General features: G+C 40.2%; 1 protein-coding gene across 1 annotated transcript in view; it reads right to left on the bottom strand.

Moving 5' to 3' along the window:
• The window catches only part of ASB4 (ankyrin repeat and SOCS box containing 4), a 52201-nt gene extending 44440 nt beyond the window's left edge, over positions 1-7761 (bottom strand). The window contains exon 1 of the mRNA XM_016218792.2: positions 7575-7761. Coding sequence (XP_016074278.1) covers positions 7575-7761 — 187 coding nt within the window. The remainder of the gene's footprint in view (positions 1-7574) is intronic.
• Between the last annotated feature and the right edge of the window lie 15666 nt (positions 7762-23427).

Raw genomic sequence — 23427 nt, 5'->3', positions numbered from 1 at the left:
ACCGTATTACACAACTCCCAGGAACACCATTGTCGTTGAACTCTTTGTGAAGGGTATGAAGCTCCCAGGAGTTATGAATCTTGGCAACCTGGCCTAGGGACAAGATCATGCACTACCACATGCACATGCACTACACTAAAGCACTGCTCTTGAGGATTGTGAACAACCTCAATCTTCGTCGATAGGAGACTGTGTACGTAAACTATGGTACATCCATACAATCGAATACTACAGAGCCGTTACAAAGAAGGGGACAGCTCTGTGTATACTGATATGGAAAAATCTCAAGACATACTGTTGAGGGAGAGACGCAGGAAGCTGAACAGTGTGCAGAGTGTGCTATCATATGTGAATATATTTATTAACACCTAGAACAAGAACTGGTTACAGTGTTGGCCTCCAAGAACTGCGGTTTGGGGGACAAGGCCATAGATTTACTTGTCCTTGAGTGTTTCCTTTGAGCTTTTAAATTTAGTACCTTGTGCATCTATTATTTTTTATAAAAATAAGTAGAATTAGAATAAAGGAGTGTCTCCCTGTCCAGAAGGGGAAAACGATTTCATTTAAAGAGGCCATTTATAGGGTCATGCACAATGCTCATTGATCCTGAGGGAATGAATGAGCCCAAACTGAAGCTTATTTTTCTGCAGCCCATGTTCTAACACACACACACACACACACACACACACACACACATTTTAATCCCTTTTCCAACCCATCAGAATTCTAGGGCCATTTTGCTTTCTCTTCTTCCCAACTCTCCCGTTATCTCAATCTGCTCTTTAAAAGGAAATCCAGCCCGGCCGGGCGTGGCTCAGCGGTTGAGCGTCAACCTAGGATCCAGGCGATTGGGGTTCGATTCCCGGTCGGGACACATGCCCGGGCTGCGGGATCGATCAATGACTCTCATCATTGATGTTTCTGTCTGCCTGTCTCTCTCTCTCCTTTCCTCTCCTGAAATCAATAAAGATATATTTAAAAAAAAAAAAAGGGAAATCCAAAGTTAATGCACACTAAGGTCTAAGAACTGAGGATGGTTTAAAGTGTGATCCTCTTAGGATTATCTGAATTTATCTAGAAATCTGTATTCAACAAATAGAATTAAATTCTAAGATACTAATTTGAGATTATAGACACTGAGAAGGGAAAATATTTGGCTATATGGACTTTTCCTGGCAAAGACACATAGTGTCACAGATAGCCTGGGCTGGGGAGTACCAACACTGGGCCTGTAATGTGCATGTGTGTGTAAATAAATATGCACACACAATATATGTGTCTATGTCCATTTATACATCTTTATGTAACTATTACATTGAATCTGTGTTCAAAAGAATTGTTAAGCTATATGATCTGCAACCTACTTTTGATAACGAATGAATCACATTTAACATTAATACTCAATCCGTCATTTTAATACTCAAACTTCCCCAACAAGCCCTTTGCAAAGGCAGCCTTTTTCTAACTGTCTTGGAAAGAAGCTGGTTCCAGGTCTGAAACCCGGGGTGTGTTTTGCCTGCCGATTAGCAGCAAAGATTAAACAGCTCTCTATGGCCGCTGCCTGGAAATTCATGCCTGCTTCTGCAAGGGAAGAAAAATGATCTCAGAAAGGAAGCAGCAGAGAGCTGATTAAGAAAACACCATTTTGATGTAAAATCAAAGACACACAGAATGTTAGCGCTGGAGGGAAGATTATCCAGTCCAAGCCTTTCATTTTCCAGATGAGAAAACTGCCACTTGTTCAGCCTGCTAGAACCAGAAGTCTCCTGCCTCAGTTCAAGCTAATGGACTAGGGCTATCTGCAGGGCAGGGTTTCCATCTATCTTTGTCTTTGTGGAAGCAGAAGAGGTTGAGCTCCAAGCCTGCTTCACAGACCTCGAGGAAGGAAAGCAGCTCCCGAGTAGCACCTAGAGAATCTATCCTGCCCGTTTGTTACACGAATCAGCCATCCTTGGCCCCTCAGTTTCATCTTCGTCTCCTATAATAATTAACTAGTATACTGGGCTGGGGCAGCCTTAGGTCCTGGAATTCAGCTGACCCCTGTATGGAATTGTGCCCCTCTCCTAGATGGGGATATACGTAGGTGGGTGACAGTAAGACACCTTCACTGGTGTCCCCTAGGTGGCTGAATGGAGAAATAGTAAGAGGCCAGACGGGTGGAGGCAATCAGGGGCTCCTGAAGGGTATCTTGAAGATGGGTTGCAGAACTTTGGTGGTGATGTGAGGGGAGAGGGTGGTTCTGGATAATTCAACTCTGAGCATAGTGACAGGAACAGCCCATAGCCAAGAGGCCACCCACATACAATCACCACCTTAAAATGAGGCTGAGGCCACAGGTCACTGTGTACCAAGTGTGGAAATGAGCAACAGTGTCTTTTCCGCCACACCTGCCCTCACTGAGGACCAAACCTGAGGCAGGGCCATCTTCAAACAACTGCAGTCACACGGCGCCTATTAACATCCTTGTGCGCATGCTGATAGGTCAAGAGATTTGAATTTGTCTTCCAAAATATAATCACCAACAATCACAGCATGAGGGAAATATGGTTAATCAGGCAGATTCATTTTTCACTCTCTCCTTGTTTCCACAGCAGAATCGTCCCAGGCTTTCAGAACCCAGAATGTGATTTATTTTTAGCATTTGTCTTTGAAAGGGCCCCCTCTGCTCACCTCTGCAGAGGCCAGGCTGCCGTCTGATTACGTGCTCAGACTGCACAAAAGACAGGGGTGGAGCAGAGCCTGGGAGCAAAGCCTTTGGGGGGTGGGGTGAAGAAGCCGCTCCTTCCCCCAGCGGCCACCATGCACACTCGGCCCCAGGTCGACAGTCTGTGCAGGGATGGCCCCTTGCAGGTGACCTCTGCTTGAGCAAAGAGCATAACTGGGAAGAGAACGCAGATTTTTTTTCTCCTATGCAAAAATCCCACAGAGAACTCTCAAATCCAGGCCATGGCCATGTGGATTTAGAGCATAGTTACCTTTTACCTTTCCCCAGGCCATGACATATTATCTGTATATATAATTTCCTCTTCATAACATCGGAGATTAGCAGCATGCACAGGATTTAGAGAGGGTCTTGACGAAGCCTCCACTTTACAAATAGGATAATAAATTGTACAGATTAAGTAGCATAAAGTACTCTTGTTTGTGTAACTAGCAGACAGAGATCAACTCAAACTCTGGTCTCCCCCCAAATCTTAAACAGCCTTCGATAATCTGAAGGCGACATCCAGTTCACTTCTTAACCAACATCACTTGTAAGTGAATTTTAGAAGTTTGACCCCTACAAAAATGTGCAGACTAATCGTGTGTGTGCTGAATTTAAACCAGAAACCTAAGAAAGCTGCCTGAGTAGCTGAGTAGAAAGCCCCTGGCTCGGGAAATCTGGCAAGGAGAGAAGTGTTCGGGCCATCCTTGGGAAGAATTGATCCTGTTCCAGTGCATGGGGGATGCACACGTCTCTGCTAAACCTTCAGCTAAGTCTGAGCGCTGCCACAGTTACCAGCTACAGTGTTATCTGAGTCCAAGGAACCCACACCCGAGAAGCTTCTGCCGTTACAGCCAAAGGTTACACACATTGCTCGTGGCTGGATTAGCAGACATTTGCTCCGACTGTGTCCATGTATTTACACAGTCTTGAAGGATTAGAGACCGTGGCACAATTCTTGGCTATTTGTTTATAACTAATATTTTCAGGATAAATCTTATAGTTCTCCTAGGAGATGGGGGGGTGGGGGGGCAATAAGCTTGACATGTAAAATTGAAACAAAAAGAATTTGAACATCAAAGAATGGAAAAGAACCCTAAGATGGTCATAGGAGAGCAGGAGAGCGAATTTCTGGCAAAGAGGAAAATTAGGTGAAAAAGAGATTATTCATTAAGAGAGTGGAAATAAGAGCATTTAAGGTATTTGGATGGCAGTTGCTACTTAGTAAAGTAGACAGAGTACTTGCCAGAAAGTTTTTCAGTGAAATCATTCATTGGTTATTTTAATTAAAAAATCACCACCAACCAAAGAACCTGTGGCTGTGGCCATAAACAAAGTACTTAAAGTGCATTAACTGATTAATAAAAGGACTCTGATTAGCCTTGCTGACTAGGGAATTTTATCCCAAAGAGGTAAGTGTAATGTTCTGCCTAGGTCATTTATAAGCCTAGACTCATACATCTGAACGAAGATCGACATGTGTAGTTGGAAAACCTTTGGAAACGGTTTTATAGATGTTCACTTTTCCACTATTCTGAGAACTAATCCGAAGAGCTTTGAGTCTTCTTAGAGACCCTGCTTTCACTCTAAATACTGCGTTCTTGGCGTATAATAAACTTTGTACCATTAACATCCTTGGACTATTCAACTATTTGTTGCATTTAGCAGTTAAAAAGTTGTTCATGTGTTTAACTTTTCCTCTCATCATTCCCATTTTAAAGTGATCATCTGGGAGATGTCATTTTGCTTACTTGTGTTTGCTTTTAAGACCCATATCTCTGCCATTCTCTAGGAGATATCTCAAATGGCAACCAAAAAGTTTTCGATGTTTGCTTTACAAAATGTGAGAGGACTTTTTTTAATTAATAAAATATGACCTTATCTGAAGATTGGATTGTGAAGTTTAAAACAACTTGAAACAATACAGTGAGATATGACTTTAAGAATCATGATGAGGTGCTGGGGGAGGCAGGACCCACAGTGTGAACCCGAGTTCTGGAAGCTGGCTTCTAAATCTGTTCTCTGTCACACGGGAAAGAGAAGCTGCTCAATGAGATGGGGAAGCAGAAGTGAATTTTCAGATGCTTGGTTCTAAATTTGCTTAGGAGGTCAACTTTTGATTGCTGGTGTGCCAATTAGATTGTGTGGATTTGAGGGAGCAATGTTTACATCCCAAGTTGATTTCTTTGCCAATAGAATTCTGAGTCACCTTTCCAAAAATTATAACCTAACTTTCATTCTGGCTTAGACATACTATCTTTAGGAGGGAAATATGGTCACTCTCAGAAATCCCGTGAAAAGTGCTATAATATGTCCTAAAAGAAATAAAAATGGTTTGGGATTAATTGTGCGGCTGTTGATTTTCTGCAGGACAATCAAATGTTGAAGATAGATTATATTATTAATTACAGGAGCAAATTTAAAGGTAGCATGGTATCTGCTATAGGTTTTACACATTGCCTTATTTTAAGCCAAAATTAACTGAAACCTGAAGGACGATTCTCAGACTTTAAAAGTAAACAAGTAATGCTCTGTTTTCGTATCTGGATGCTGGTTACATAGGTTTGTTTATTTTGTGAAAATTAATCAAGCCGCACACTTATGATTTGTACACTTTTCTGCATAGAGTTTTTCAAAAGTGCTTTAAAAAAATAAAAACCTAAAAAAACTAGTGCGTAACAATTCAACATCCAAGAAGTCCACTGTAGTTTAATAAAGTCTCACAAAACTTAACCCAACCACATAATCTTCGAGGCCACACACACAAAAAACGTCTCATTAGGATCATTCAGAAGGGAACTGCACTCTAACTAACTAACTAACTCACTCACTCACTAGTGTGGCCTGCTCAGCTGTTCCCTAGGAATTCCTCTGTGACTTAAGAAATTGATATAACCACTTTGGTCTATTTTGCTTGGCTAACAACTGGGATTCTATTTATCATTTCCACCCTGACTGAAATATTAAAGGATTGATAATGAGGCTGGAAGATGTGTGAAAAACTTTGAGGAAACTTTGAAGAAAGGTGAGGTTTTAATTCAGGTTTCAGGTTATACCCGTATCCATATCAAACAGAGAGGAAGGGTATTTCTTTCTATACACACACGTGTGCGTGTGCACTCACACATGCACACAGACACACACAGTTTCCTGCATGCACCCTGAAGATATGACCATAAATCCTATTATTCCTGCGCATATGTCCACCTGGGGTGCATACAAAGGAACTGTTCCTGTCCTTTCCCTGGGGAGTAATTTGCTGTCTCCCTCATTGAAAGCCACATCCCACAGTCCAAACTCTATGGAAACACCCGTTCAGCTCTATGAGGACCATGGAGTCGGCTCATGCTGACAGAAAAAAATTTAAAATGCATTTTCTTCTCAATCAGGGGTGATGACTCCATTGGAAGCAAGAGAAGCAACACCCCTCTTCCCGGAGCCTGGCCCTAAAACTTCCTTTCTCACAGCCTCAGAGCCTTCGCGTGATCAGGAGATGAGAAAGAGCAGGCTTCGTAATCAGGGGCAACCGAATCACCCACTGACTTAGACCTAAGTTATTTTACATTGGGCACAAACATGAGTTTTTAAAAAAACCCTTAAACATGTATTGAACATTCAGACCGTCTTTCACCGAACACATTCATGTGATGAAAGTAACCTCACTCTATAGTATCCACTCTTTCTTTTTAACAGAGCCCTCTATCAACTACTTTTTAAAAAACAGAACTCTTTTGTATCTTCCAGTCAAAATAGCCGTGCTAATTGATTATAAAGCCTTCGAGTAAAAATTATAAACACAGTAACTGGCCTTGAATATTCTATCCTTCAGAACTCGCAGAGTGTTTAAGAAATTAATGCAGAAATATACTCTTAGCATTCGTTGCTGAAACTTGATGATGATTTCTATATGAGTGGAAAGCATCTTAACATGAAAAAAGAATTGCTGCCTCTCTCTAAAGGCCACACACAAGACCTTTTATCATCTATTTTGTTTAAACAGAAGTGATGTTGAACATGGTGTTTGTTTGCAGTCCGCTCACCAGATGGCCTCGCTACTCAAGTTCCCCCATAACTAGCTGATTTGGGAAATCAGAATCTGTACTCTCCTAATTTATTTCTAATTCATTAAGCACGAGTTCCAGAAAATCCCCTGATTGAAAAACAGTCAGTTCTGATTTGCTGTCATCCTTAGATCTTCATAAGGCAGATAATCTGTGCTAAGAACATCTACCGTTTTAATCTGTTTATTCAAGGGAAAAAGTTCACTTTTTGTTTTATCCGGTTTCAGCTTTCCTGCCTAACGTGAAAGCTCATTAAAAGGATGAGAACCGTCAAAGTGCACCAAGGCGCAGCCCTACCCACTCGTTAGCTCTCCAAATGGGGGCCCAAAATCCTCCTGCTGATCGAGGTGGGCACAGAGATGATATATCTTTAAGTGGCTGTGTTAACAGAGAGTTATCTGCCTGTCCCCGAGCCAGTCAGACCATCTGGATTAAATCTGAGCAATCTCTTTAGCCAAAGTCTAGAGATGTTTTCTTTATTCTGTGTCACTTCAGGCAGAAGAAAAGTTAGAAATAGAGGGAAAGTGCATTACTAAATATGATTGGCCAGGATTTCAGATTCCAGGGGCAGGAACAGAGAAATTAAAAACACAGAGAAGAAAACACAATAAAAAAAATATATATGTACACATATATATCGACCTGTATCGCGATCTAGTTTAAGAGAAAAAGAAAAGATTAAATTAGAAATATTTTTAAAATGCACACTTAAATAATAGCGCTGCTTCTTTGAGATTGGGTGGCTGACGCTGTGCATTAAAAAATATCCATCTTTTATCGATGTTACCAATTACACCTATAATTTTTACCTTGTTTATAAGATGCCAAAACCATATTCTCATCTTCAACTTCAAAAACCGTGTCCACATCTATTTGCCTTTGGATTAAAATGGCCTTCAGTTTCCCGAAGTCATTTGACTTTAGAGCCTCGAGGAAGTTTCTCTTAAGGAGCCTGGCAGCTGCGGAGGCCGCGGCCGGGAGAGCGGGGCCGTCCATCCTTCCTCTGCCTCCCTCAGCTTCGCTGGGATTTATCAGGAGAGCGCACCAAGCGCCCGGGCACATGCTGCAGGGCCCACAAAGTGTCGGCTAATTTTATCCCGAAGTTATGCGGATCCGTTCTATTTATATAGGGATCATTTTTAACTTCAAAATACCCTTCTTGGCTGTCGCTGCCTTTTCAGGTCTTTAAAACTAGCTCTATATTAACTGATTCTCGAATAATATACCCTGCCAGCGCGAAGGAAAACCCTCGCGGTCCATTTCAGAGAGTGAAATGTCACTGTTATATGATCAAAGTAATCATGTGAGATTTAAAAGCTCTTAATGCTTCTTTTTCCCTCAGTGAAAACATCTGGTGCCCAACTGGAGGTCCAGCCTTGCTCTGTTTAACCAATAGCCCCAAAGAAAAATGTGTTCCAGTTGCCGGATACATGTGCTTCTGAAAAGCTGTAATAATTCTGTAATATAACTCTGCAAAATCAGGCATGGTCACACGCATTTTAAAACAAACGGAAAGTTTGCAAGTGACCTAGACTTGAACATTTTCAATGTCACGGAGGAAAGTGGAGTGGGATGATGATGACTGGGGATTATTTTAGGTAAAGAGAGACCAAAGAGGCAAAAAAGCTAAATTCAGTGAGTGAATGAACTTTATTTAATCATGTATTTTTTTTAGTCAGTTAGAAAAGACCATATAGGCACAATCGTGGAAATATGAATATGGACTACATATTACTTGATGCTGTGAAATGATTGCTCATTTTTAAAGGTATGGTAAACATATATGGTTATTTAAAAGAATATTCTTATTCTTAACTGATACATTAGGAATAAATTGTCATGATGTCTAAACTCTTTGCAATTTGTTCAGAAATTCAAAAATAAATATATATACATACACACACATATATACATGGATGTGTGTGTGTGTAAATAGAGACAGAAAGAGAAAGCAAATTTAGCAAAAAGTTGGCAAATCTAATGAAGGATCTATGAGTGTCCATTATATTATTATTTTTTATTTTTCTCTAAGTTTGAAATTTTTTCAAATAAAAAGTTAGGAAAATACTCAATTTTTAAAATTTATAAATCATTAAAAATTAGAAAAATGATAATAAGTATTAATTTGAATGTAAAAAATATCATATTTATGTACTGTTGGTGAGAGTCCAAATTTAAGATTATAACAGCATTTAATTCTTAGAGTTTACCAAAGGATGTAAAATATGGATGCAAATCGTAACACAATTTTTAACTTATTGCATTGATGTGTAAGATAATTACAAGAAAGTAGAAGTTGACAAGTCAAGTGTACAGCTCGTTGAATTTTTACAAAGTGAACATAACTGTGTAATCCACCCCCATAGAATACTCCCCCCTTCTCCTCAGGGGATACATCCTGAGGCCCCCAGTGGATCCTGAAACAGGACATTACTAAACACTGTTTTTTCCAATACATACATACCTTTGATAAACTTTAATTTATAAATTAGGTACAGTAAGATATTAACAATAATAACTAATAATAAAATAGAACAATTGTAACAATATACTATAATAAAAGATATGTGAATGTAGCCCCCCCCCAATATATCTGATAACTGGGAGGGCCACTAAGTTATTAATGGGTGGGGATCAGACGCAGTGTGAATACTTAGCACACAGGGGTGAGCCCCATGCTGGGCAGCTTGGAGCGGGGTGGTGGGAGGTTTCAGTGTGTCACTCAGAATGGTGAGAATTTAAAACTTATGAATAGTTTATTTCTGGAATTTTACATTTAATGTTTTTAGACCACTGCTCACTGAAACCATGGCAAATGAAACTTTGGATAAAGGGGGACTAATGTAGTTCAGGTATACGTAAAACCCCCGATACGTCTCCTTCCAATCAAAGTATACACCTGACCCCAGTGACAACCATTCTCTTGACATCTAACAATGTAGATTAGCTTTGCTTGTTTTTTCAATGTTTAAAATATTTTGTTAGTATTCTTCATTTTTAAGTTCTTGAGAAGATAAAATTTCAAGCTTAACAAGGTATAAAATATTTGTCCTGAAAAAAAAGATAAATGAATAAAAATATGTGTGTGGATGTTACATTTTTAATAATAGTAAAAAAAATAAGAAGCAATCTAAATACCAAAGGTAGAAAATTTGATAAACAAATTATGGCGTGTACAAATAATGAAATACATTTCAGTCATTCTTACTAGGTAGATCTATATTTATTTTCTTTTCTTTTCTTTTATTATTTTATTTTATTTTAATTTAATTTTATTTTATTTTACTTTAATTATCATCCCAGGATATTTCCATTGCTTTTCAGAGAGTGGAAGAGAGAGAGAGAGAGAGAGAGAGAGAGAAACATTAATGTGAGAGAGACACGTCACATACTCGAACTGAGAGACCCTTCAGTCCTTGGGCTGGGGCTCTGACCACTGAGCAACTGGCTAGAGCAGATCTATATTTATTTTAAAATATCTGTAAAATAAGCAATTTATAAAATAGTATGTGTAGTATAAATATCTTTTTTAAATGTCTATGCTTACATAATTCATGAATATATGTTTGTATATATGTATACAATTTGTATGTATTTATATAATGTACAAATGTATAAATACGTGTACTATAAGTACACATAAGAAGAAAAGTCTGTAAGCATCCATTACCAAATATCATCAGCTTTTATTTCTATAGGTAAGGTTACATCTGATTTCTTCTTTATCTCTTTCTCATTTTGTGAATTCATCTACAATGAGGAAATATCACATTTGTAATAAAAAGATGTTTCTGCACTGAACATATTAATGAGAATAACTTGTTGACTCAGAATAACGACAGGATTACAGATTCCATGAAGCAAGGAAGTGAGTCATTCTCATGGCTAGCAAGCCCAAATGAACAGACGAACAGTGAATGCATGAAGAATTATTCATCGATTATTTACAATGTCCTGGTGGCAAATAAGAGACGGTGCCTTTGAAGTCCTATGGGTAACTCACGGAGACATGTAGCATTTGTTGATAATGTTTTGTCCATTTTTGACAAAACTAAGAGAAAACAGCATTCCCGGTAGAAGAAACAGAGAGATCCAGGAGTTTTGCAATATTGGACGATAATTAGGCCACTAAAACTGACTCTACTGGAAATGAAGAGCAAATTTCACAAAATGGGGGAGAAAATCTTTTAAAATTCATTTTGAAAAATAACAGCAAAATTATGAGACCTTTTTTTTTCATTTAATATTTAATGACATTTAGGTTGGCAGCAATTGTATAATTCATAGAATCACAAAATAAAATGTTTACTATTTTCTGAGGAAGATAATTTTTCTGATCCAATTTTATAATAAAAGCCATTCAAAAGATAAAGGATATTGCTTTATGTTATTACTGATATAATAATTAATCATTGAAATAGCAAAGGATTAAGAAAAGCCCTAGGCAAAACTGATGAAGCTCTTGAGTGCTTTTGCAAATATGATCCTTTTTTATATTTGTTTGACAATATACAATCAATATTTAATTAACTATCTATTCCATTATTTGAAAATTAGAGTCAGAAGTTTCTTTGTTACATTGAGCCAAAATTTGCCCATTCATAATTTCTCCCCATTGGGTCTAATTATGAATGTGCAATCATACATTTATTTTGGACTTGTCCTGGATGAAGGCCTTTCTAACATTCAGAAATAGCATCAGATCTCTCATAATAACTTTTTCTGAAATAGTATCAGCTGTTCCTTATTTGGGGTAGTTTTCAGAATCCTTTTGTCCTGCCTGCCCCGTTATGGATCCTCTCTAGTTTATTGATGAATGCCCCTCTTAAATTTTGGTGCCTAAAATGGAACATAATATTCCTAGAGGGAGCTGACAACTACAGATTATGATGGATAACACTAGGGATACACTGCTTTTTTGAAACTATGGGGATTCTTAGGGGACACTTTACAAGCCTGCCTCATGTAATAGTTGTAATCCCTTCATTGGATACCTATTGAGCACCTACCATGTGCCAGACACTTATTCTGAGCACTGGAGATACAGCAGTAAGCCAAACAGACAAAATCCCTGCCTGTGCGGAACTTAGAATGCTAATGAATTTAAGTGCTAATGGAAGTTCTCAGATCTTTCCAGTATCCTTTACACTAGAATATGACACAAAGTTACAAATTCATTGAATTGCATACAGAAATAATATAGTTTGTTTATATCCAATGAATGGGTCTGATTCCCCTTATGGATTCTCCACCTTAGTGACAAAGGGAAGGGCAAATTAATTTTATTCCAATCTGATATGTTTAGCCTGATCCAAATATTTAGCAGTCTCTTAAGTAAATGCTCAGTCTCTTTAGATAAAATTCTCTTTGAAAGTTGTGACTTTCCTTTTAAGATGATTTCTGGAAATACGGGATATGTATAAAAACAATATTGAAAATAATAATATTTAACAACCAGGATAAATTAGAAGAGATTTTGGCCATAAATAACCAGTGTGGCCAGACCAGTGCATGCCAGGCAAATATCGATCGGTCAAGGGTAGAAGTGCAGCTTGTATGACCTCATGAAGGGATAGGGGGTCCGCAGATAGACTCGTTGGCCTCTGAGCCCTCCCTGATCTCCATGGCAGAGTAAACGCTTTAATCTGGCTCTCTTCAGATTTCTGGCTGCCACCACTGGAGCACTTGATCTTGGTCACTTGACTCCAATGCTGAAATCCTTAAATGCTGTAGCCATTTACTATGTTAGTCCAACGTATATTTGGAAACTCTGTGCCCTCCCTCATACTTCTTACAAAGCCCACAAAGAACGCACAGCTTTCTATAGCTGCCTTCTTGCTCTTTCCAGAGCCAGAATGGACATGGACCTAAGCAGAGGGCTGGACTTCTCCAAAGAGTTCATATTCTCCCTGATGCTGGACCGGTAATCTCAGTATCCTCAGACCTTCCAAGTCCCTTCTCCCCTTCACTGCTCCACTAAAATTCAACCCTGGATGAAATGTGTGAACCAGGATGAGAGCATGTCACCTGACCCCTGCCTCGATCAACCTACATCCCCTCTCATAATGCCTCAAGACCCCCAGTCTTCCTGGCCAGAAGGGTCCAGTTCTGGACTTTTTTCTTCCCCTTTAACCTTTCCCTTTTCTCCCTAGGTCAGCAAGTTTGTTGACCTCCCTCCATAGGTGGAAGGGTTGCCATCTTTGCCTTGTGGAGAAGACTCCATTATCTGAATCTTTCAGGCATTGACCCTGATAAAATGATTTCAAAAAATCCTCATTTCTTAATGCTTGATTTTCACAACTATTTTGTTTCTAAAACTTGATATTGACACTTAAACCTGATCAATAGCCAATTGGTCCTAGGGTGCTCCCATACTTTCTTTCCCTGAGTTAATAAACCTCAAAACTTGGCCCTGAAGGCTGAAGGCTACAAGGAACATAATTTAAGAATGAAATTTTAAAAAGCATTGCTTTAACATTTGGAAACACTACCATTTTAACCTAAAGAGAAGACTTTATTTTTTTCTCACAGAAGCTATGTCAATTCAGTCTCAGAGCTGTAAAAATAAATAAATCTAAACTTTGTGGAATAATGAGAGAACACAAAGCCAATATCCATAAAGAAATGTGTAAAATTAAGAAAGTCATTGGCATTGTGCTAAAAAAATCAATTATTGACCAATTTATCTGAGCAGCAGGGAAAAAACTAAGAGATTATTATTTGTACTTACAAAACAAATAGCAGCTTAATTAAACTGCCCATCAAAGTCATTCTAACACATAGGAAGTAATGTGACCAGTGCTAATAAAACAGATTTGAGACCTGCCTACATTATTTAGACCACGTCTTCAATTCACCACCTCAGAAGGCCAAGTTACACAGTAGACACATTTCAGCCTGTTTATTCAGTCCTGTCAGAAATTCCTGTATCCTCCAGCTCTTAAAAATGAAAACTTTACATGCTAAAAGATGAATATTTTATTATTGTTTCATGACATACCCACGACAGTGTCCTCTGCTCTTGGAACAAATGAAAAGCTTTCTGACAAGGTGATGCCATTGTGGCAAGTGGCCCATAAGACCCTCATGTTCTCCCTGGGGTCCCCTGGGGGAGGCAGCTGGCACAGAAGCCCAGCTGCTTGTTTTCTTGATGTCTGAGCACAACACAATCTAACCACTTAGAGTATTTTCTCTGGAACACAAATAGTTTCTTGGTCCCTTAAGCATTTAAACATAAATTTGATGTTATTAGCCAGCAATTACTTGTCAAATGCAACCATAGAGAAGAAATCAGAAGCCAAGTTTTCAAAAATATACCTATAGAAACCAAAATCTTTGAAAAAACAGAATCCCTTGGACCTCCCTGATTTTCCCAGGCAGATGAATTAAGATGTCCTTGACACCAGCTCACAGAAATGGTTGATACGGTGGTCCGATGTCCCTTTCTTCTGAGCTATTATATTTGCCTGCCATGTAGCATCTTACTCATTACATGTCACTTTGTTTTGTTTGCTATCGTTTCACCTGTTAGTGTTAATTATTTGTATAAAGATGTTTTTGGTTATAACACCAACAACTGGAACTGACTTGAACAATAAAGAAGACTTATTGGTTCACAGAATAGATGATTCCAGTTGTAACATGGGTTTCAATAAAGCTCTGATCTAGGGGTCTACAATGTCAACAGGGCTCTTTCAGGTTGGTGGTATAATTATAATAGTCATTATTTCTAGTTTACAAATTTAAAAAAACTAAGACCCAAAGACAGCAAGTGAATTATATAAGGTCAAACAACAAATAAGCAACAGAGCTAAGATTCAAGCCTACATCTTGAGACTCCAAACCAATGTTGCTGTTGAACAAAGGCTTTGTATATGTTTTGTTTAGGTTAATAACAGGAGTATATTATGATCATTGAATAACCTAGGGAAAAAAAATCTGCTTACATTTATCTTTTCATTCAATAAATATTTATTGAGAACTTACTATGGACCAGGCACTGTACTAGTTGTCTTTTGCTACATAACAAATAACGCCAAAATCTATTGGCTTAAAACAATAAGGATTTATTATGGCTCATGGTTTCTGTGGGTCAGGAATTCAGACTGGACTCCATGGGAAAGGTTTGCCTGTGCTACATGATATTTGAGGTCTAAGCTGAAAGATTTAAAGGCCAGTAGTTAGAAGATCCCCTTGCAAAATGGCTTGGTCACTTGGCTAACAATTTGGTGCTAGCAGTTTGTCCTGGTTCTTCTTAGAGCTGCTTGAATGTTCTCATGACATGACAGTTGACTGTGTCCAGAGTAAAAATTCCAAAACAGGAAGTTTCCTGGGAAGTCAGACAACAGCACTTCCACCATATTCTGTTGGTCACAATGAGCAGCCTGATTCAATGTGAGATGGAGATAAAAGAAGTGAGAATCCTCGGGATCCATCTTAGCTACCGCTGGCGCTTTTCCTAAGCCCTATAGATTCGTGAAGAAGAAACTCCCTTCCTTTATGGAGCTTGTATACTAGTGGAGAGGCTGTGGGGGATCAGACAATTAAAAGTAAAAATAAACAGACAGTAAAATAGATAGTTTGTCAGGTGGGAGTACGTGCCACAGAGAAAAATAAAGTAGGAAAGGTCTAAGATCACAGCCAGCCCATGATTCACCCTTGTACAGATCAGAGAAAGGTGTGCTCCTCTAGGCCAATAAATAAGAAAAGGCTGGTCCTTCCACTTCCAGGCTGGTCCTGGGGAAGTGCTATAGCCCTGGAAAACATCGCAGTTTCAAATATATGGTCAGAGAAGTCCTCACTTTCCCTGAGCAATAACTTGAAGGAAGTGAGGGAGTAAGTCACGCTGACATCTAGGAGAAGAGCTTTCTAGGCCATGGGAGCGGGAGGCGCGGAGGTCCTGAAGAAGAAAAGGTGACACTAAGAGGCCATCCTCATTAGGATCCCTCCACCTCTTTTCAAAGTCTTTGAAGTTCAATAAAGCTTGGGAATGGAGCTGATAGATATTCATTTATTTATTTTCTTATACTTCTTGAACACAAGTCCAATTCCCTCAAAGTTAAACCTAGAACAGCATCTTCATATTTGCTGTGTCTGGCCTGACACACAGTAGGTTCTCAAAAATAACTTATAATTGACGATAGTTTTACATTTTTCATAGATAAGTAGGAAAGTGCACATTTTGTTTTATTTTTGGATATACAATATTGAAGCGGAGCAAACACAAAACAATTCCAAACCATATTAGGGTGTCAGTCCTCTATTATCCAAGTCCACTATGTTGCCCTGGATATTGTAGCGTGGCTCGAGGATTATAATAGGAATCTAGAAAACTAGTGCAATTAAAACTATACTTTTATAACAATGCAGATCAATTCTGTGTGCTAAGCATATTATTTGGTAAGACTATTTCCCTTGTTTGTAAAATCAAGTGAAACCATGTGTATAAACACGCTTCGTACACTATAAAGTATTCCAGAAGCATTCCAGGATTCCAATTGCTGCCATTCGGCACAATGTGCTAACACAACATCATAACTCTCCTGAGAGGAGCTAGAGGGTGTTGCTGTAAAAGAGCACTGGGCTGGGACCTGGAATGGGGACCCACTCTGGTGATAATCAGCTGTGTGTTTCTAATAATTCAAAACACCTCTCAGTGACGCAATTTCTTTCTGCTCAGCCATTAGATTTTGTTTCTGTTCCCTTCTCTCTCACTGAATATGGTGCCTCCTGGATATTGGCAAAGCTCGACAGCATTTGCAAAAGCAGAAGTCCTTGCCATGATTTTCTGAATTGGCTGCCCCTCGCCCTTGCAGGCTCAGGTTCCGTCTCCCGCCAGTTGGGGGCGCTGGAAGAACTCTCAAAGCCCTTCCAGCTCTAAAGTTCCACATATTTATATTCTTGGTGGTAATTACAAACAGAAAGCATGTGTTTAGCATAAAATCTATTTTTTTTAAATGCCACAAAGAGCTGAAATGCTTGCTTTGTAAATGGCAGGGCCCAAAGTCCTACTTAAGCACATCTTCGTTGAGAGCTCTCCTTGGGGCTTGACATCCTCTGTTTGGCACGATCGAGCAATTCATTAGCCACTGCTGCACCCTTCTTGGGACTAATATCAGTGAACAAACCAGCTGTCTTTCTTGTGAGAGTATTTAAAGTGAATTTGCAGTGAATCACTCTGAGCTTTGCTGGAGCATCTTGGTCACTGGCACCATGTGACATTGTTCCCTTTCAATGGTTCCCTTAATGGGTGGCGGATGACAGAATGGCTGGATTGACACAAGCAATAAATAAGCACTGGTCCACCTGAATTTTGACAGACTGTTCATTTAATGTCATCGTTGACTGTGAAAGACAAGGTTTCTTGAGATAAAACATCCCTGAACACACTGGGTGGCCATTAGCTCTGTGCTCTAGGTCTCCTAGCAACTGACTTGCATTTACATGTCCTTCCAGCACAGTTAAGCGTCAACACCAGCTTGCACTGCCATCCCTCACCCTTCACAAAATCAGCTCGAGGGAATAATTTACCATAATTTTGTCTTAGCAGAACATTAACCTCACCACTGTACTCCAAGCAGCGTTTGCATCCCCTTTTCACGTTAGACAAATTTCTAAAGAAGAAGGTGTCATTAGGGAAGAAAATTGCCCATCCCTTTCAGGTGTTACAGACATTAGGCTGTTCTGAATTATCTTTTTCTAATATTCTGGAACGTTCTTTAAGACCTCCAGCTCACTGATGCCACTAAGCTGTTGACCAGTTGCAAAGATTCGTCAACTTGGCTTTACGTAGGTAGAGATACCTAAGCTGTGAATGCCCACAAGACGCAGGAAAGCCCTTACGCTGGAGCTTTGCTGAGGGCCACACCTAATCTCGGTTCCAGCAGAGAAAATTTCGCGTGATGAGTCATGCTGACAAAGCTGTAGTTAAGGCTGGGGAAGGGAGAGAGAGGGAGTGGGAGCACATTTACAGGAAAACCATAGGGAAATAATCCACCTAAAGAAAAACAACATTCTTGTTTTGGGAAAAACTTGTTTACTTGTCAAGTAGAATCACAGGATTATAAACTGGAAAACAGTTTTGACTTAAGTGTACTTATTCAAGAAAGAAAGGACTGAGACCAGATAGTGTGTGTGACTTGCTCAAGATGACATAGTTAATTAGAGGCAAAGTGGAGCCGCCAACCTGATGTCAAGAATCATACTTTAGTTTTTGTACCACTTGATTCTGCCTCCCGACAGTTCTTGTTCTCCATCTCCTCTCCTTAAGCTGACTTATCAGGGTGAAGAAAATATAGGAAGCCACATTGGTGTCTATGGGAACGCTATCATACGCTCTTTGAAGTGAAGACATTTAGGAAAACTTTACAAATTTATAAAATAAACATTATTTTCTACATGTGATATTTTTGATGTGGCCACTGTATACTTGGGGGAGTCAAAAGCTGACACAGGGTTCCCCTTTTGGCAAATATTTTTAAGGATGCTGTTTTAGAAAGAAACCCACAAATGCAGCTGCAAACAACAAAGCACATTTTAAAGCGCGAACATTTTTCTGGAAAGAGAATCAAAATTAAAACCATGCGGCCACTGGTCTTTTTCTGACCTGTCTTGAATGCATCGGGCCGCTTGATGGCAGTGTTCCTCGGGGAATGAAACTGAAAACCAGCTGCAGCATCGCAGGGAAAAAATCTGAGCCAATGCAGATAAAACGTGATCGAGATGAAATTACAAATATGGATGAAAATTGGGGGGGGGGGGGAGGTATCCACATAAACCATATCTTTTCTGATCCTATTTTCCTACAATGTATTTCTCAGTTCAGAATTTGCCAGGGGTTTATGATGTTACAGAATGCATTTCAAGACATGAGTGGCCAACAAATACGTAAATATAAATTAAACATTATTTGGAAGCGGGGGGGAGGGGAGGGTTGTCCGTTTATTGTTTGCTTTCACACAATGGTGTTAAAAAGAAGAGCACCTAAAATAATAAACTAAATATGCTTTGTACCGTGTGTCTTCAGATTCTTTCCAGATTGTTATTGTTTTATGATCCTCTGCCTTTGGGTGTGGGAAAGCAAGAAGAGCTTGCTTCTCATGCGGACAGTTTTTCTCTTCGGCTGAAAATATTCCCTATAAGACCAGAGTGAGATCTCCCGAGCCTCTCCTAAAGAGGCGTGAAGCCGCAGACCGAGGTTAAAGCAGCAGCCACTGTCAGTCAAGGCCCCAGGCAAGACTGTGAAATCAAAGATTTGTTCCTGTTTCCCAGCTCTGTTCCTTTCTAGTATCTATAGGCTGCCTCTTGATAGCTCCAGGGGGTAAAAGAGCTAGGCTCAGCCTCTAGCTCTTTCTTCTATTTCTTGAACCCTCCGAGGTGGATTTTGTATTTTAAACATGGGTTGTAAGCTTTCTGTAAATCTTAAAAGAATGAATATCAGTCCCCTGCAAGGGAATATTTTGGGACAGGCATGCAATGTACACCGAACTCATACAGCTAATAGCCTTGGCCAAACGCTATCTGATGACTCTCGGGGCTTGGCGGTCAGCCCCCCCACCGAATACCACAACTCCACAACTATCGAGTTGTCATGATGGATCTGACACTGACACACAAGGGAATAAAGATGAGTAGGATGCAGCCCCGCCCGATCTCAGATACTTTATAGTCTCATCAAAGACATTAGACAATATCGACTACACAGCAAGGCAGAAGGGGATGTACTGTGAGAGAAACAGAAAACACAGGAGGTGCGGGGCTGGGGCATTGGAGAAGGGAGTGCTCACACCTTTTGGTGTAAGGAAAGATAATCGTTTAGCATAACTTATGATCCATTCTGTTCCATTGGCAGCCTGGATTATGAGAGTGGCTCTCAAACATGAAGGCACTTCAGCATCATCAGGAAGACTTGCATCACACGGACTGCAGAGCTCCAGCTCTTGACATTCTAATTAAGTTGGGGTAAGACCCGAGAATCTGTTTAATGCCAGTGCTGCTCCTCGGAGGACCACGCTTAAGAACAACTAGCCCTATGGGTTCTATAGAATATTTGCCAGGCTAGAGAAAGTCACCTCTCTTTAGAATTATACTGCAAAAATACCTCCCAAGTCCCTCTTCCTTAATTATTGTTTCTATATTTCAATGATAAAAATATCAGGTAATTTTTTAATCTTAACCCCTTGCCTATTTGGGATAAAAAGCATTTTACTGTTGAAAATATGGTGTGCGTAATGATATAAAATAAATTTTTAAATGTGTTTAATCTCTGCCATAGAACTCATTAATTTAAAACTGCATGTTAAGCAATCATAGCCAGGATTGGGGGCTAGAGTAATTTATAATGTTGAAAGAAATACACAAAAACAATAAAGGCACAAGGAAAACATTTTATTTTATTTATTTGTTTGTTTGTTTATTTATTTAAACATATCTTTATTGATTTCAAAGAGAGAAAGGAAGAGGGGGAGAGAGATAGAAACATCAATGATGAGAGAGTCGTCATTGATCCATTAATCTGCTGCCTCCTGCATGTTCCCTACTGAGGATGGAGCCCGCAACCCAGGGATGTGCCCTGACCGGGAATTGAACCAGGATCTCCTGGATCCTAGGTCGACGCTCAGCCTCTGAGAAATGCCCGGCCAGGCAAGGAAAACATTTTAAATGATAATAAGCAGCTTGACTGATGATCTCATTTGGTAAATTTTATTTCTTTAAAACTATCAAAACATACAAGTTATTATTAAGGGCTGCAGTCTATATATATATATATCTTAATTTTATATTTTAGCAAAAAAAAAAGAAAAATACAAATAGCTAAGATATATACAAGGTGGGACAAAGGTAGGTTTATAGTTGTATGTGAAATGCAGAGCTCCTTCTTGTATTATTATTTATTCTTGTATTATATATCTTTCCATGTGAACAGCTGTAAATCTACTGTTGCCCACCCAATGTCTGTGGCTGGGACAACAATAAATTGACTAGCCAAGGAAAGCTAAAGGGTTGAAGTTCAGGACACAAATACTCTTGGAAGCTAATGTGAGGTCAGGAAACTATCCACCTGACCATGTGATCTTCAGTCTGGGCTGTATCAGTTACGACGTTCCTCAACTTTTAGTAGATACCATACATAAAAACCCACCTTTACAAAGAAAAAAAAAGAAAAAAGCTCAGGATTTACTGACTGTTAAATCTGGAGGGAGGTTTTGTGATCATTGACGACTTTATTTTATAGTTGAGGAAGGTGAAGTCTAAAGATGAAAAAATATGCCCAAAGCCACCCAGTTTCTCCTTTCCACCCCCCATCACACCTAGCTTGCTCCCCGGTGAGCAAGCCCCCTTGGCGTCTCCTTTCTTTCCCACACCACTCGGCGGCAGTTGCTTACACCAGCCCTCCAGTCCCTCAGCATTGTTCTCCATCTGTTGGCTCTGTCCCTCCAACAATGATTGCAAATGCCTCAAAAATGGGAGCCGCTTCTTCATCCCCACCCTGAATTCCCCTCGGATACATGAAGGGCCTGATTATTCCATTTATATATATAAAAAAAGGAATCTCCAAAGTACAAAAGCGTTCACAATAGGGTCTGTATTCTATAGGCTCTTTCAGGTTGCAAGAGCCAGGGCGACCAATTGCGCTTCCCTCCTTAATGGGGGTTTATTGTGAGGACACACAGGCCACAGCCTCCGCAGCTGCACACGCAGCCAGGCCCCACCGGGGACTCTTCCCCGCCTGCTATTGTCCTGGATGAACCTGGAGCTCCTGCAGCCCTGCAGCTGCCCTCCTGACTTAACTGCTTACCCTCTCTGTGCCTGGGGTCCTTCACCTTCCAAACGGAGATAATAATAACGGCGCCTACCTCATTGGCTTGTTGTGAGGCTTAACGAGGCTGACATGTGTAAAGCCCTTACAAGGACACCTGGGGCAGAGGCAATGCTAGGAGATGTCAGCCGTCATTATTAATTCAGCGCAGCCCCACAGATCTCCTTGAAGATGAGGATTCAGGCTCCTCTGAAGGAGAGAGGCACAAAATTCCCTTTTTGTCTTCTTGGAGAAGTTGCCCCCCCCCCAACCCCACAGTTTCTGCTCACTGGTATCATTACTGCCCTGGTGGAGAAAATCAGCTCACTACCCTTCCCATCAGAAAAGGCCTCGGGAGCCACCGATTCCATGGAAACTTGCCACTGGTGAGCAATCGTTTATTCTAGTGCCAAACAGCTGGAGCATTGAGAGAGGAAATAGAGGACTTATCAGATTGGCTTCCTTGTACTGAGGCAGTTTGATTTTCTCTACTTGAGGAATTGTTTGAGCAAATCTTGACTTAACTATAGCACACCTAAATTATACAAACTCTGCAAAAGAGGAAATACAAATTTCCAGGAGGGCTGGGCGGGCGATGTGTGCATAGACCTGTGTTACCGTGCAGGAGCGCCCCTTGGGGCCAGCTACAAATCTTGCTGAAGTTAAACGTGGCTTGTCGTTCTGCAAAGAGGGTCCCTTGTAGCTAACCCTGCTGTTTAATTTCGAGCCTGTCCTGAGCCTTTTTGCTCCAGGCGATGCACGTAGGCGTTGGCAGAGAGCGTCATCAAAGGCCCTGTTAGTGAGAGCTGACTGCTGAAAAGTATTACATTGCAGTCAAATGCAAATTCACTGACAGGCAACTGCAGGTTTCTAGCACTGCAGTTCCAGAGGAATCACAGGGACATAGAATCTTGTCTCCCCTGGAAGATCTGAGCGACAAACTTCCCCAGCTTGCTCAGGTTTCCACACAGGACTGGCTACAGCATTTGTGGGGCCCAGTGCAAGACAAAAATGCAGGACCCTTTGTTCAAAATTATTAAGATTTTTAAGATGGTGACAGGAAAGCATTAATCCAAGTGCTGAGTCATTCAGAGCACAGAGCCCTGGATAACTTGCCCAAGTCACGGGACCATGAAGCTGGATTTGATTCCACCTGTCATTGAAAAACGGCATTTTCCACTGTGATTTGAACACATCACATGGCCTATGGGGAGAGAACGTGAGTGCAGACATCAACCTGCTTGTCCAGTTCCTTCAGCCCTGGGAACCACAGGACAGGGGGCTGGAGGAGAGAATCAAAGTGGCACGTGTTGCCCCCATTTTATTACTGATATTATAAGTCCTCACCACCACTGCACGTCCACACACCTCCCTTTACTGTGAGTCTGAGGACACTCACATTCCCTCTCTAGTCCTTGTGCTTTCTGCTCTGTATCCAGTAAGAGCACTGGCTCAATCCCACTACTAGTTGTGCAAACTTGGCCACATTGTTTATCTTTCTGTGCTTCAGTTTCTTTATGTATAGAACTGTGGATAACAATTGTACCTGGCTAAGGAAACATTACGTGAGCAGACATAAAATATTTAGAATTGTCCCTGGTACATAGTAAATGATCTCCAGGTGTTAGGTGTTACTAACCTGCCACCTTTGCCCCAGTTACCTCAAATTCTCTGTTGCTATCACCACTGGCCTCTGGACTATGAAAGTTTATGTTGGAGCATTCCTCTACTGAAACAAAAGGTCTTTGGGCCAGGACTTCAAATTCATTAAGGGCCCAAAATGCAGACATTTGTTTTTATTTCCAAATGAGGTCAGATACATACATTTGTTCCTCTAAACAAATATAATTGCTAAGTGTCCATAT

Source organism: Miniopterus natalensis, chromosome 10 (assembly GCF_054644295.1).
Source record: "Miniopterus natalensis isolate mMinNat1 chromosome 10, mMinNat1.hap1, whole genome shotgun sequence".
In the NCBI taxonomy this organism is placed as follows: domain Eukaryota; kingdom Metazoa; phylum Chordata; class Mammalia; order Chiroptera; family Miniopteridae; genus Miniopterus; species Miniopterus natalensis.
This window is presented reverse-complemented; position numbering and strand designations above follow the sequence as displayed.